The 16,462-nt window shown below is 39.8% G+C and overlaps 1 protein-coding gene across 8 annotated transcripts in view; it reads left to right on the top strand.

Moving 5' to 3' along the window:
* Nucleotides 1-16,462, top strand: part of Tle1 (TLE family member 1, transcriptional corepressor) — a 97,434-nt gene that overhangs the window by 31,556 nt on the left and 49,416 nt on the right. For 5 of the 8 annotated variants that reach the window (XM_059254475.1, XM_059254473.1, XM_059254472.1 and 2 more), the window contains exons 5-6: nucleotides 1,945-2,007; nucleotides 3,479-3,553. In XM_059254475.1, coding sequence (XP_059110458.1) covers nucleotides 1,945-2,007; nucleotides 3,479-3,553 — 138 coding nt within the window. Of the gene's footprint in view, nucleotides 1-1,944; nucleotides 2,008-3,478; nucleotides 3,584-16,462 lie in introns of all 8 variants that reach the window. The other 3 variants (XM_059254469.1, XM_059254468.1, XM_059254474.1) reach the window with 1 other exon arrangement.

Raw genomic sequence — 16,462 nt, 5'->3', positions numbered from 1 at the left:
TTTTAGTTGCCTTAGTTTTATGTGTGTGTGGGTTTGTGTGTTACCATATGAAGTTTAAGATTATTGCTAATTTCTGTGAAGAATTTTGGTGAGGATTGCATTGACTCTATATATAGAAAAGCAATGTTAATCCTACTGATCCTTAAGTGTTGTGTTCATTTTCTTTCTTCAGTGTCTTAAAGTTTTATTATACAAGTCTTTCACTTGGTTCGAGTATTACAAGGTATTTTTTTTTTTTGAGGTTATTGTGAAAGTGATGTTTCTCTGATTTCTTTCTTAATATGCTTGTCATTTGTATATAAGAAGGTTACTGGTTTGTTGTATGTGTTAATTTTTTAGCCTGTTACTTTGTTGAAAATTTTTATAATTGTAGCAGTTTCCTAGTGGTGTCATTAGGGTCTTTTATGTATAAAATCCTATTGTCTACAAATAAGGATGACTTCTTTCCCTTAATTTCTTTTGGTTGTCTTACTGCTGTAGCTAAGACTTTGTACACTGTATTGAACAGATATAAAGATAATGGACTTCCTTTTCTGGTTCATGATTTTAGTAGTATGCTTTGAGTTTCTCTGTGTTTAAAGTGATGTTGGCTGTGGACTTGCTGTAAATTGCCTTTGTTACGTTGAGATATGTCCAAGGTATCCCTTTTTCTCTAGGACCTTTTATCACGAAGGGACGTAGAATTTTATCAAAGGCCTTTTGTGAGTGGAAGATTTAAGTTAACATGCAAAGTAGTGGGCTGTAGTATGACATTTTCATGCATATGTGTTACTGTATTTTGTAGATTCATTTCCCTTGGCTACTCTCACTTATTACCCCTGTCCTGTACCCTCTTGCTGTTTTTTTTCTCCCTTTAAACAACCCCCTAGTTCTGCCTTAATGTCACACATTCTGTTAACCTCTCTACCCCTGCAAGGTCTCTTCCTTCTTGATCGTGATTCCCTTTGTATTTTCTTCTGTCTGTCTCTCAAACACACACACATGCCACACACATGAACACACACACAATGCACTTTTCTGCAGATGTTGTGTTTTCATTTATCATTATGGCTGCACAAAATTCTATTGTGTATTTGAACCATATTTTCTTTTATCTGCTCATCTGTTGATGGACATCTAGGCTGGTTCCACTTCCTGACAGTTGTGAATAATGAGATTATTATATGTGGTGTGTTGACTTACCCAAGAGTGATATAGCTGGCTCATACAGTAGTTGTATTTTCAGTTTTTTGAAGTATCTGTACTCTTTTGTAGTGACTGCAGCAGTTTGCATTTGCACCAGCAATATATAGTGAATGGAAACAATAGAGAGGGTGTTAATACCCCCTTTCTTCTGCTTTTGCCCTTTGCGACTTTGAAAGCCAGATTGCTTTGACAACATGATTTTTTTTATACCATTCTGAGTAAACTTGCTGTAACTGTAAAAATGCCCCACAGTGTACCCTCAATGAGAAAGTGTTAGGGGCTTGCCAACTCCAGGTTGAAATGACCATATAACCTAAACCATGGAGATTTTTCTGACTCAAATACTCCTTATTTTTTCTTTATTTTTAATTTAAAAAATATGTATATGATGTTTTGCCAGCATGTATGTCTGTGCACATACAGAGGCTAGAAGAGAGCATGGGAGCTGGAATTACAGGTGGCTATGGACCATCATGTGGGTGCTGGGAGTAGAACCTGGGTCCTCTGGGGGCAGCCAGTAATTTTAAACTGAGTCATCTCTCCAGCTCCATCATTATCTTTTAAGTGACTAGTAAAATGTGCACTTATGCCTAGTCTATAAAGAGCACCACTATCTACTGTTTATCTCCAGGTAATTATTGGTACCATGTCTTAGGAAACGCTTTTCTGTCCCCTGGAGTGAGAGATGAAGACTCGAGTTTCACCTTTCTGAACTGACTGGGAGGTGTTCTAAACATGTATGTGGCTTTGTCTTTGTAGACTGAAATCGCCAAGAGATTGAATACCATTTGTGCACAAGTCATCCCATTTCTGTCTCAGGAAGTAAGTAAAATGTTCAGCTGTTAAAGTGCAATTATGTTGCTTCTCTGTTTGCAAATTAGCCAGTTTTAAGATGTTAATTTTACCACAAGGAGTAAGTGTGAAGAGCATCTGTTATATTTGAAGTGTGTCAACCCTGTCCTTCTGTCTAAAGCATCCAAGGGCAGGCTGCTCGAGGGGTGGCAGTTTCTCAACCCCAAATTGTTGTTATTATTATTATTGTTATTTGGAAAATTGCACAGTGACTATCAAGCATAAAGAAAGCTTTGGTGTGTGTATGTGTATGTGTGTGTCTGTCTGTCTGTGTGTCTGTGTGTATCTCAGTATGACCTGGAACTCATTAGGTAGGCCTCAAATTCACAGAGATCTGTTTGCCCTTCCCTCTTCAGTGCCTGGATTTAAGGCCTGTGCCATCACTCCTGGCTGTGCATGTGTTTAGGTAATATGTGCTTGATATGATTCAGGCACCCTTATGTGTTTTCCTGAGCCTACTTGAAAGTGACTGCACTGGGGTTGATCTACATGAAAGTAGGCACTTCATTTATCACATGCATTCCATAGAGAGAGTAGATGATAATCATCATAAAGATAAAATAAGTATTCACATGGTTTTGACTCAGTCATAGGCATAGATAAACCAGGTAGTTTGAGTTGACTTTAACATTTGTGGAGGGGGTACTTCATAGGAGTCATTGGAGATTGACTCAGCATTATATTTCAATTTTGTTTGAAAGTTTTACCTTCTTTCTAGGTACAGGGGAATAATGTGCTTTCAGTATGTAAATATGAACGTATGGTGCTGTGGGGGAGGCCTAGCTGGTGGGAGGTTAAAAGAGTATTGGATTTGGCTGTAGAGTACCCTGAGTTCCCTGATTTGTTGCCAGTTTTCAGTGACCTTGGCTTCTACTAGCCTCCCCAAATTGACTGTGGCAATATTTTAGTTATGTGTAGACTTGGGGAGTGGGCAAGGTGAGTTTTCATTCTACAAATTGAAAAACAGAGCTTTCTTTCTCCTTGAAGGGTGAAACACCAAAAGGCTAAAATAAGTTACAGAGAGAATTCCCATAGTTTTTTAAAAAAATGGCTGATGCAGCTAGAGATTTTTTTTATCAGAGAAATCACAGACTGACTGATTATGTTTTTAGTTTCAAGATAGATGTTTGAATTGTTAATGAACTTCATGCACCCAAAGGCACCCACTGTAAAGTCCTGTGAGCCCTAGCTGTCCTACTCTGTGTAGTGTCCAAAGACTCTAGTTACTACTCTTGATGTCCTTTCTGATATTACCACCCCACAGTAGTTCAGTGGTGACAGGAACCTTTCAGAAATAAATGGTAGCACCATTCCATGGCCCCTCCTTTGTGTTCTGTAAAGTGACACGTGCATGAGGACCTGCTTATCTGTCTTTGTTGTCAGAATGAACAGGGAAATTCTTAGCTGTTGCTAACACATTTTCTTCTCCTTGTTTTCAAAGCATCAACAACAGGTGGCCCAGGCTGTCGAACGTGCCAAACAGGTGACCATGGCAGAGTTGAATGCCATCATCGGGGTACGTGGCCTACCAGGTCTACCTCCTACAGTGTGTATCACCAGCTTTTATTTCTTTATGGTTTGATGGAATCACACACACACACACACACACACACACACACACACACACACACATACACACACACAACTAAGTTTGTGTTACTTAGAGATGACTTACTTGTTTAATAAGGGAGGGTGAAAGGGGGTTTGGGTGTGTGTGGAGATGTGTAGGGAAGAGGACATAGTAGCACAAGGAGGATGAGATGAGAAACACTAGAAGAGGAAGGAAAATAACTTCTATATCCTGTGATACTTAAAACTGCCCTTGCTGTTAGTGAGGTCGAGGCTGTTGATCAGTTTCTCAACGCTTCCTTGCTTCTGTCTAGTACCCTTCCACCACAGTGGGGTCAGTATAGGACTCTGAGTTATTCCCGGAGTTGCCTTTGCCTTTTGCTTTCCAGGGCACTGGAACCTATGTGGTTTTTTGATTCTTCTTTCTTGTGCCCCTTTCATGAATTTTAAAGTGGCATACCAATGAAAAGCTCCCTCGCCAGGGAAGGAGTGTTAATTGTCTGCCCTAGTGCTCTGTGACCTTTCAGGGTTCACATCTCCTCTGGAGTTTAGCCATCTCTTCTTGCTGGTGAAGCTGGTTTCTGTTGTCAATCACAAGTCATTTGTTCTGCATTAAGGGATCTAGTGAACCAGGCATTCTGTCTCTTTCTTTGCTTGAGTTTGGCCCCACCCACTGCAGGACCTAAGGTGGTTCTCATGTGCTCTGCCCCTTTTAGACTAAAGGAAAGAAGTGGCTGAAATTGGATGGGGAGGTCACTTTATTTTATTCATATGTGAGTTCCTCCAATGGATTCAAAATCACTCATTTATCAATTTATGTTAATTGCTTGTGAGAAGATGCCCTGCTGGTCTTTATAGTTCCCTCAGACACTTTGTAATGATAATTAGACATGCTGCTGTAGGGATTAAGAGTGCCATAGTCCAGTGCTGTGACAGACAATGGAACCAGTTAATCTATCAAGGTTTAAAATTACATCCCCACTGGAGATGGGAAAAACACAAGAGCCAAGGAGGATTAAAGAATGAGCCTCAGCTTGAAAACCCTCCTTTCATCAGCTTCTCAATTGCAGATCTGCAGTTGGGGTGCCTGTGGTAAGCTATTGGCAGTCAATTAGGTGAAATAAACTGGGAGGGTGACCTTCATTTCCTTTTAATAGCTTTTTCCTCCGTGAACCAGGGAGCTTCAGTGGATTTTCAGCTTAGATTTTATTCAAGCCGCTTTATTGCACTTGACAGCTTAGCTCTGCATAAACAGTTCTCCCTCCTTCCCCCAGGTCTGGGCTCTGTCTTTCTTCCCCTTCTGTATCACATTTTTGACTGTTACTTAGTGGGCTCTCTAATCACATTCAACCAAAAACACAATTATGCCTGCGTTTGTCTGCTGCCTTCTCTGCCCTTTTCTTGTGTAATGAATTGCTTTATTTCAGAGATCAAATCAAATATTCACTGGCATTTTTGCACGTACTGTGTTTGATTAGAAGAGACTAATAGCGATTGTACTTGTAGCTGGAACAAGGAATTTTTTAACCCAAATGAATGAGGATGGAAAAGCCTGTTTTGATTAAAAGAAAACATATGCAAAGCAGATCTCAAGGGCCCTGTTCAACTTTGTGGGACATGTTTGTTTTCTGATAGGCTCTAAATTTTTACATGTAATTTTTCTGGTTTGTCTCTGGCAGTACTGGGGATTGAACATGGGGCCTCACACATAATAGGAAAGCACTCTGCAAGTGAACTACATGGCTAGCTATGTGTAATTTTTCAATAATAAAATGCTGGTTTAGAGTTCTCACAGGCACTGCCAAGACCCTGAGGGTCTTCTTTGAATCTACATTTCAGAAGGGGAAAATGTATTAGCCAGATATTTATAGTTAATATTCATTTTGAATGGAATCAGAAAATAAGAATAGTTTACCTTAGAAAGGTGGATGAATTGCAGATTTTATGAATGGCTTTAGTAAACATGTTGAGATTATCAAGACAGATTTGCTTTGATAGCTTAGCAATAATAACCCAAGGTGGTGAATTGGGTCCAATGTAAGAGTTAATGCATCGGTGTGTTCAGTATTTCAACATATGCAGTTTTTAATTTTTTGAAATGGTGGGATAGGTATATTAATTTATGACAGGCTCTTTGAAAGTTTGCAGAGATCAGAAATAGCTCCTGCCTTTAGCTTCATGCTTTGGCATATGCTTGATTTTTTTGCTTAAAAAGAATTGCATGCATCCTGGAAAATCGAAGTAGCATAAAATTGGGCTGACAATTCAGTAGACCTTTGCACCCCTTCATTGCACATGCAGTGTGCCAGCTTGTCTGGCCAGAGGGGAGGAAGCACTGGGAGACTGTTCATACAGCAGCTGTGCAGAGAAAATGCAGCCTGTTTGATAGCAGCTGTCAGTATTGTTCTGGGATGGGTTAGGGTGAAGAACAATGGGAGAGGCCAAGCTCTTCATCTTCATTGACTTTCAGGCTAAGAAAAGGTTTAGACGTCTATTTCAAGTGTGAAAGATCGTAAAAGCGAACGCTTTAAAATGCAAATGGACTGAAACCCTCACCTTCCCTTAAGGTACAATCAAGGCCCTTATGGTTTGTCCCAACAGGGATAAAGATATTTTGTTTTAGCAAAGTAGCTTAGGCTTGTCAAGGACACCAAACTCTTGGTGAGCTCAGCTTGTGTTCTTGGCCTCTTGAGTGCTCTTTCACTAGAAGAGGGGGAAGGTTCTACTTTCTTCTGTCCTTGTTGAGTGAGTGATGGCAACTTCTTACTAGCATGTAAATGCTTCTCCAATCTAGGAGAAATACTGAATTTTAGTTCTTTTCTACTTGCCTTCAACCTTTATCTAGAATGCTAATATTTAAGGAATAGTTTTCACATAGTTAATTTTTGGATTTACTACTGAAATATTTTTGTTAACTTTTTTTTTTTTTTTAAGGCACAATTTTACCATATACCCTGGTTGACTCTGTGTAGACCATGCTGGGAGTGAACTCACAGAGATCCACATGCCTCTGCCTCCTGAGTACTAGGATAAAAGATCACCACACCTGGCCTTTTGTTGACCTATTAACAGCAGCTTTGATAGCAAATTTGGTGACTGGCATAATATTAACTGCAACACTGCTTTTTGATCATACTTCTCAAAATCTCTTGCTGCTAATGTGTTCTGTTGTAATAATTTCAAGGATTTTTATTAATTTTTGAACTTGGTTTTATTTGTGTGGTGTGTGTGGGTGTGTGTGTGTGTGTGTGTGTGTGTGTGTGTGTGTGTGTACACGCGCGCGCACGCGCATATTCTCTCCTTCCACTGTTACATGTATTTGAGGAGTCAAACTCTGATCACTAGGCTTACAGGTAAGCACTTTACTGCTGAGCTACTTCCCTGGCCAGTAGGGATTTTTTTTAGTTCAGTTTTTCTCTCCATATATTAGTACTAAATTTACATCATTCCATCTTTTCTTCCCCCAAATTCTTCTCTGTTCTCACTAACTTTCAAATTTATTGCCTCTTTAATTAATTAATCCCCCCTTTCCTCCCTCACATGGCTCATGCAAGGCACACACACACACACACACACACACACACACACACACACACGCAGTACACATTTTTGTGTTGTTCCTATGTGTTTAGGACTGACCACTTTGGATTAGATAACCTATTATGGGGCTTGTGGATTGTCACTTTTAGCAACCTTTAATTGATTTTCTCCCTTTATCTAGGCTTGGGGCCTGGTGAGATTTCCCCATCCAAATTGGGATGCCAACCAGTATTGTTATTGTGCAGGTCTTGTTTTAGGTAGTCATATTATTGAGATTTCATGGATACAGCCTCCTGTCAGTAGCTGTAAAACTTAGGAGCCACAGCAGTCTCCACCATGGCAAGATAACACCAAGGGTACAATACTGGTACTTACAGCTTGGCAGTAACCAACAGCTATCTAATTGGATGTAAGGGCCATTGTACAAGAGGGAATTCATGCCTTATGCTGTAAACCCAGCCAGTTATCTGTTGGTGGTGGGGTCATCGACCTTAGGAGAACATACTACTGCCATTTTTTAAACCAGTATTATTTCCCAATTTTATTCAAATACCTACCCTTAGTAGTCACTAATCAGAATAGCTCTCACTGCTCATCAAACAAGCTTCTTTTTTTTACAGCAATTGGAGGCCATTATAGTGCAAAGATCTTAACTGGCTCAGGACTGATTGGTTTCATATACAACTGCTGTTAAGAAAACACTGCATTGTGGGGAAGGGAACTCATTCATTTGAGAACTTGTTCTTGAAGGAAGAGCCATGTTGATTCCTACAGCAATAGTCTTAAAACTTTTTTCTTTTTTTTTTTTAACTTTGATTTTTATTAAAACCTGAAAATAAAATCAGCTGTTCATGATGTAATATCTTATTAGTAGGGTGGCTAAAGGCTTTCTGAAACACAGAATTAAAGAACTTCAGGGTGAGTCCACATTCTGTTTGAGATTGGAACTAAACGCTCCTTTCACCCTGCTCGAATTTAATTGAGGTTCAAATAACTTTTTTTTTAATCAGGTTATATCACAAAAAATTTACTGTGGATCTCCATATGATCTCCAAATGTCTAGCCTGATCACTTATGGCCCCTTCGTATATCAAGTACCACACTTGACAAGGGGCATGTGGTTTCTGTCACCCAGTATGTTCTCTGCTTTTTAGTAAAATTTACTGCATGCTGAAAGAAAATAGTTGGTTTTTGAGTGAAAATAATGTAATAATAAAAGCTGAGAGCCATTTTTCTCTTAATTTAAAGAAAACAGTTGCATGGTTGTGTATATTTTATTTCTGACCACCTGTTCCCTAATTTCCTGGTGTTTATACACAGTAGATAGATACATTGTAGTTTCCCAATATGTAGATAGATAGCACATAACTTCATACCTTTTGAGGGGCTAAGACTTCGTCTGGAAAGCCTTCACCCAGCATATGATCCCACTTCTAAGAACTGTAGTTTTGTCTGTCTCGTTTCTGAGTGCTTGTGATGGATTTGTTGGATGTAGTTGTCCAAGTTCTTGGGTGTGTTCCTGTGTGTATGATTTCTCCAGGTTACCGTCCATCACCTTGGCCTCTTTATGAGTTTAATGTGTTTCCTTGAAGGTATTGCCTTATAATATGATTCAGCAGTGAAAAAGCACTGCCGTTCTCCTCCCCACCAGTTTGTTTCTGTAAACTAGACCTTGGATGTGCTAGACAAACATTTTACTGCTGAGCTAGCCCTCCAGTCTTCTGTATAGCTTTAGAGTGGAGGACAGATGGAGATAGAGTCAGGACAGACCACTGTTGTTCTTCCTGCTCAGCAGAAGAGTGCTCTGCTATTGTGACTTTAAGAGTTATAGGAGAGATTATCTTTCCTATCCACAAAACACTAGCTTTCTTGTATTTGGGCCTCATTGTTGACTGTATAAGAAAATTTTAACAGTTTCCATAGCAGTATCTGAACTCTGGGAACTTAAGAAATGTGGGACTAATCTAGGGAAACTTACTTTGCTTTGTAATCTATTTGGATACAGTGTGACTTATTTTTTATGCATACAGTTTCTGTGAAGACCAGGATGGCTTCAGTTGTTGGTTAGATTTGTACATTCTGGCTTCATAGGCAAGCTTACACCTCTCTATACCTGAAAACAACTTTGTATAAAGTGAAAGCTTGGAGTATTGTGTGCTTGATAGCTGTCTAGTATGTATATGTGTTTCTGTATGGGATGGCTGTATATCTGCAGAGGAAGGAGACTTTATGCCTAAAATAATGACTTGCTAAAAAGCACTCCACTGTTGCATGAAATGATTGGTTCAGGGATTAGCAAACTATTAGATTATCCTTCTCCTTTAGCTGTAGCTGTCAGCTATCGATGAGATTGTAGTGTGTGAAGTTTAAAGAGGATGAGCTTCTTATTCTTAGGACTATGCAACTAATCCCTGGAAAGCCCATCTTTCAACCCACCCTTAAGTGCCTTTCTAGAAGAGTGAGTATCCTGCTACTTGGAGAAGACCTCAGAGGTATAATAAATGTGTGTCTTCTAGTTCCAAAGACTTAAGCCTTCTTAAATTCCAATAGTCTAGTTCTTTATTAAATTTGCAAAGGCAACATTGCATGGAAGTTCTACTTTTTTCTGGCCCCCATCCCTTCCCTCATAAAATGGTCTCGTTGTATAGCCCAGGCTGGCCTGCGACTCAGATCCACCTGCTTTTGCTTCCCTCATACAAGGATTAAAGGTGTGTATACCACCACACCCTGCTAGAAATGCATTCTTTCTGTGTGTACTGTTCCTCCGGGTTAAGTCAGTTTGATATTTTTGTTTTTAAAATAGAATACTACCTACTATCTCAAATGCATCTAGAATTGGCCTTGCTGTCTGGATTTTCCCACAGTTAATATGCATTTTAGTTACTAGAAAAGTTGCTGGTACATTTATTTCTTTTAATTTTCTTGCCAGGTGCTACAGTATGAATTTTTATTCCACTTGGTATAAGGCATTTCATAATTAAACATGTTTTTAAGAGGAAGAAACTGCTCCATAGAAAGTAAGATATCCCATTTGAGAGGTTAAGTATGTGCCTGGGTATGTGGTTTGTTTTTTTAAAATTGAGATAACAGTTCAAATTAAATTGACCCCTTAAGTCATATAGTTCATTAGTTAGTATATTCAGCCATCACTGTCTCATTCTAAAATACTTTTAATCACCACTGAAAGAAGCCCTGTATCTATTATCATTGACTTCCCATGTCCTGTCTTCTGACACTTAGTGGCCACCAATTGGCTTGTTCAGCATATTGTATATAAATAAATACATATAATATGTAGCTATTTATATTTGGCTGATTTTACTTAGCAGGAGGTTTTTAAGGTTTTTCTACCTTCTAGCTGTGTGTCTATAGTTGGCCTGGAACTTGCTATGTAGACAGGGCTGTTCACACAAACTCACAGGGATTTGCCTGGTTTTGCCCCTGGAGTGCTGGGATTAAAGATGTGAGCTATCGTACCTAGCTATTTTATTTTATTTATTTATTTATTTTATACAGAGTCTGGGCTGGTCACAATCCGAACAGCTGAAAATGATCTTGAATTTGTGGGACTTTGATCTTCTGAGTGCTGGGATTATAGGCATGCGCTACCATGGCAGTGTTAACACAGTGCTGGAGATCAGCTTCAGGCTATGTGTATGTTAGGGAAATGCTCTAGCAAGTGAATTATAGTTTTTAGTCATTTTTATTAATGACTAATACATTGCATCTATTTATCACCTTAATTTGTCCATTTATAAGTTTGGTAGATGATCAGGTTGGATCTACTTGTTGGCTGTTTTGGATAATCCTGCTGTGAATAAGTTGATTCCTGTCCTTTATTCACATATGTCTCAGGGATAGGACTCAGGTCATGAGTCTTGATAGCAGGAGATTATCTCTGCCTAGGAGTAAACCTAGGAGTGGAATTTGTTCATCATAGGCAGCTTTATATTTAATTCTCAATCTCCCATCTATTTTCTAAAGTGCTTGCACCATTTTACATCTCCAGTGGCGCATGAGGATTCCTGTTTCTATACCATACATTTTCAGACCTTGTCTGTTTTGTAGAATCTAGCCACTCTGTATGTAAAGAGGTAGCTCCTTGTGCTTTTAATTTACGTCTCCTTTCTGATTTTGAGAGTGTGTTCATTTAATATGTGTATGGTTTGAGAAGTGGATCTACCTAAACATGGCTTTTAAAAACGTGTTCTAATTTAGACCCTTTGAAAGTACTAGAGATCAGCCGTGAGTCCAGCAGTGAAGATGGGATAGATAGGGTAGTGGTTATACAAAAGAGTTGGCCCTAGCAAACACCAGAAAGAGTGAAGATGGCAAATACTCAGAAGTGTGCCCTCTTCATCCCGATCCCTTTCTGCATGTGTGGGATCATTTCTGCTTCTCTCACCATTTTTGCCTTTTCAGCTTTATTGGAATACCATTCACAAATAGAAATTCCATATATTTAAGGAGTATAACTTAACATTTTGATCATATTATCACAGTCAAGCTGATGAACATATCTATCACCTCATAGTCTAATCTCATGTATGTTTATGTGCACTTGAGATCTTTTAGCAGATTTCAAGTATACAACATGCTATTATTACCTGTGGCCAGGATGCCCTATATTAGATTTCCAGAATTTATCTTCCATAAATTTAAACTTTGAATCCTTTGACCACTATCTCCCTATTTTGCCCAACCCTGGTAATTACCTACCACTGTACTCTGCTTCTGTTAGAACCTAGACACAGGTGGAGCCTGGGGTTTTAACTTAATTGGTAGAGTGTATGTCCAGTATGCTCAAAGCTCTGGATTTGATCCCCAGCACCAGGGTCATCATTAGCTACATAAGGAGTTGGAGGCCAGCCTGGGCTGCTCAGGGCCCTGACTTAACATGATAACAACAAAGCACATATATTGCTAAGATGTTGGGATATTTGCCTTTTTAATTAGATTTATTTCAGATTGTTTGATGTCTTCTAGGGTTACCCATGTTGTTGTAAATGGTTGGATTTCCTGGGTTTGGTTTGGTTGAGACAGAATTTTGCTTTAATATCCCAGACTGGTCTAGAACTTGTGATCCTTCTGCCTTAGCCTTGGGTGCTGGAATCAGAGGCCTGGGCCATCACACTGAGCTGTGTTTGCTGCATTTCCAAGACTGTATGTATGCATTATGTTTTTGTTGTCATTCACATGTTGATGAACTCAGTAGTTTATGTATCTTGGCTTTTGGGAATGATACTGCAGTATCTCTGTAAGTGCAGATATCTCTGAGCAAATTTTATTTCCTTCAGGTATATGTCTAGAGTAGAGTTTCTGCTTCACATGGTAGTTCTGTTTTTAATTTTTTATATTTTTAGAAGCTGCTCAGTGTTTTCTGGAATGATGTTGCTAGTTTAGATTCCCAGCAACACATAGGTTCACTTTTCTCTATACCTTTTACTAAACTCGTCTGGTTTCTTTTTGATATCTCCATGCTGACAGGCATCTCAGTGCCTCTGGTACTCATCAGACTGACCACTGATGACCAGTGATGGGAAGCATTTTTACATTTTCTTGATGACCCATCTTTTGAGAGTTCCTCTTGTTTATTAATTTGTTGTTTCTTGTTGAGCTGAGTTCAGATGTACGGCTTGCATATATTTTCTCCCATTTCTTAGACTATCCACATGCCATTTCCTGGGCCTCTTAGTGCATTGCTACTTTATCTTTATTGTTTTCAAGTGGCTCGAGTGGCTGGAGAATTCTTGGCTCCAGTAAGCAGCTTGTTTCTGTTTGTCACCCTTGCCCCTCTTACAGAGAGAGGCCATTCATGTAGTAGGTTTTTAGACAGCTCCTATAGTGGCCTTGATGCTGCTGCTGCCAGAAAGGCCTTCACACTTGATTGTGAGTGAACAGATTTCTTTTTTCCTTCTGTCCTCCAGATCCCCAAGATAAGAACTGAGTGTTTCAAAGAGTAGAGAACCAGGAACTAAGGAGGACTATTCTACCGAGTTTAGCAGTGTCACTTGTCTGTCACATCTTGTCTTCTGTAAAACTGTTTACATACATATTGTTGTCAGTGCTGTTTGCTGTGATTCGGGCACAGAGATGCTTTCAATCCAGTTGGGTTAAGTGTGATTTTGGTGACATGATTTTTCCCGGTTTTGTAAAATGGGCTAAATTTCTGGAATTTGGTGGCTGGTGGCATGGAGTTTTGAATCTTCTCATAGTTTGTGTCCTTTCTGAGCAGCTCTGTTGTGATGGACTCTGTTACACTTGTGATTTAGAACAAAAGTGCCAGTGATCATACCACTACATTATAGTCCGAATGTTAGCAGCACAGCCAGGTTCTTCATAGTATGGATTCTAATAGCATGGCTGTTGCTTAATGCGGTTGAGGTTAACTTTATTCCTTGTGGGTTTCCAGGATCCGTAGCTCAGGGTTTGGTGTTTGCTTTCACCTCTCACTCAGCCTGTTCCCAGTTCTTTCAGTCAGAGACCAAAACTTTACATGACTTTCTTCTAGGTATCAGAACCCTCCGTGGAAGTTTTCAGGGTGGCCCCTTTTACAGTGATCTTTTTTTCTTCCCTTCTTTATTGTTTGAATTTTCAAGTTGTTAGTAAGGTCAGCATTATAAAGCAGATTTTTTTTAATTTATTTATTTTTATTGTTTGTGACCAAAGCTAGCACAGAACTCACTATCTAGTGAAGAATAATATCTGAACAATCTGTCTTCTCAAGTGTTGGGATAACAAATGTGCATCACCACATCGGATTTTACTTGGTGCTAGGGATCCATTTGAGCTACATTCCCAGCCCCCAGTTTGTTGATTGGTTATTGTTTTTGAGACAAGTCTTCCTATGTAGTCCAGGTTGGCATCAGTCTCGCCTGAGCCTGGCAAATGCTTCAGAATGTGCTTAAGTTGGCTGCTGTGTGTATGAAGTGTGTGTGGTGGTGTGCGTGCTTCAGAAAGCCAGTGGAGGTCAGAAGGTGACTCTGTAGTGTTGGCTCTTATCTTCTACTCTTAACCTGGTTCTTAGCATTAATTTAGGACACCAGGCTTGCTTACAGGCGCCCTTACCCACTGAGCTGTCTCCACAGCGCTCAGATATTTTGGGTTTTGAGGTGTGACAAGGGATTTGCATGGCGATGACAGTTAATGCTTGAGTATTGAAAAGCGTTATGTTTTAAATGGCAATTTGCAGAATTACTTTGGAGGTAGTGGGTGGAAAGCAGCAGTGACGAGTTTCTTTCAGCGCTGGTGGCATTTTGGCCCCCCTGATTGTCTGGTGGAGAGCTGCACTATGCATCGAAGGATGTTTAACATCATCTTTTCTCAGACACAGGATGCTTGTAGCACCCGCCTCCCGTTTGTCCATGTCTCCAGATGTGCCAGATGTCCCTGTCAAGTTACTCTGTTTGAGAGCCTGGTCTTGGGTGATAGCCAGAGGAGTGTGCTATATTGGAGGAACTATGCTCTTCAAAAACATCTTGTATGTGTTTGGACTGCTGGAGATTGAATGAATAGACATGAGCATGCCAGGCTTCCCTCTACCATTGAGCCCTTACCCCAGGCTTTAAAATTTTACTTCAAAATGACAGCTGTACATAACTGTTTTTCTTGTGCCTCTATGTAGTATAAAACTACAATTTTTAAAATTAAATTTAAAAAAATTCTAATGCCTGGATAGGAGTTTGAATTATCTCATCCTTGCTGTCATGTTGAAAAAAGTGACAGATGACATTTGGGTCTGAGGAGGGCAGGTGCATAAAATTTTTCTAAATGGCAGAACTATTGTTTGGCTGTCTAGCGCTGCCAATATTGTATTTGGCGTAAGACACATTCTTAAATGATGTTGCTGCTTTTGCTCTGGATAAGGGTGATATGTACCAGATTGTCTCTAAAACTTTGTCGAGAGAAAATACTCCTTTAGTAACAGATGGAGTCAGGTGTGGGCTGCCCTTCTAAAGTTAACTTATTCTGATGTGAGCCCTCTATATAAACAAATGTTTTATCTTAAGACCACCTTTGCTTTTCCAATGTTAGGTATCTACTTTTGGAAGAAAGGCCAGTGCTGTATCTAGGAACTTGATTGTCTTTTACAAGTCTCCTTGGAAGAGAGCAGTGATCCAGGAACAAGTATTGAGAAGTGGGGCTGAGAGGAGCTGTGCTCATGAAGTCTAAGAACTAGCTTGTGTTTGTCACTGCCCTTGGGCACCACAGTAAAGTGGATCTGTGACTGAGTCCTTGGAATTGTGTAATTTCAAGAACATTTAAACACGGTTCCCTTTGGAGGAGTTGGCCTTCTTTCTCCCTTGTGCTACACATGTGAACTTGACCTTGTTAGGTAGCCGAAAGGGTTTAGTGCTTGTGGCTCTGAGCGCTGTGTCACACCTTTTCGAGCCCTGTGCCTAAGCATCTTCCTGTAGGTGAGGACTCGGATGGGATAATGAACGTGAATGTTACTGTGGCTCGAGAGGCAGAATGGGAGGTACACACTCAAGTGTTTGGAGCCTAGAGCATCTTGATGGCTGTGACCCATCTCTTGGTTCTTCCGTTTCACTACTTCAGAATATTTTGCTTTAAAAATTACATAATTTTATTTATTAAAAAATATTTTGTTTGAAGCAAAAAGGCTTTCAAGTTTCTTAAGCCAAGGATGGATGAGCCCAGTTACCTCTAGGTAACAGAAAACTTTTTTTTTTTTTTTTTTTGCAGGGTTTGGAGAAAACAGGACAAGGTAGAATTGGGAGGTTTCTGGGGCCAGTTAGTCTGTTGAATATTCCCGTTAATTGTCATTACCCCAACTCTTCAGTTAAACCACATATAGCCACTTCACAGCTATGACAAAGTTCATGGTTATGTACGCTCAGTCCTTTTCAGTAGTGTATTATAATCTGCTTTAGTTTTGTTTTTTTGATTTTTTGTTGTTATTAAAGTTGGCTTAGAATTTGTGTGTGTAGGTGGGAGTCTTTACAGTGAGTATACCTTGTACATGTTCTCTAGCACAGATTTGCTGCCAACTAAAATCCTGTCTCTGAGGTGCTTAGCCATTGGTTCCATCCTGAGTGTTTGTAGAGTGGTAAGAGGGGTGTCATGCTGTGGTTGTCTGTTCCGCTCTGTGCAGTTTCCTTCCCTCTAATCAGTGCTGTGCCTAATGACCCGAGGCGGGCTTGTGTTCGCTTCACTGCTTCTTCGAAGCTGGACGTGGCTCGTGCTTGCCACGTAATGATAGTAATTGCTAGTAGGGCAGACCTGTTCTTCATCCTCCTCCAAGCACATTTCTTGTGGCAGGTGTCTCATTCCTAATTAAGTGCTAATGAGCATG

This window comes from Peromyscus eremicus, chromosome 2 (assembly GCF_949786415.1).
Source record: "Peromyscus eremicus chromosome 2, PerEre_H2_v1, whole genome shotgun sequence".
Classification (NCBI taxonomy): domain Eukaryota; kingdom Metazoa; phylum Chordata; class Mammalia; order Rodentia; family Cricetidae; genus Peromyscus; species Peromyscus eremicus.
This window is presented reverse-complemented; position numbering and strand designations above follow the sequence as displayed.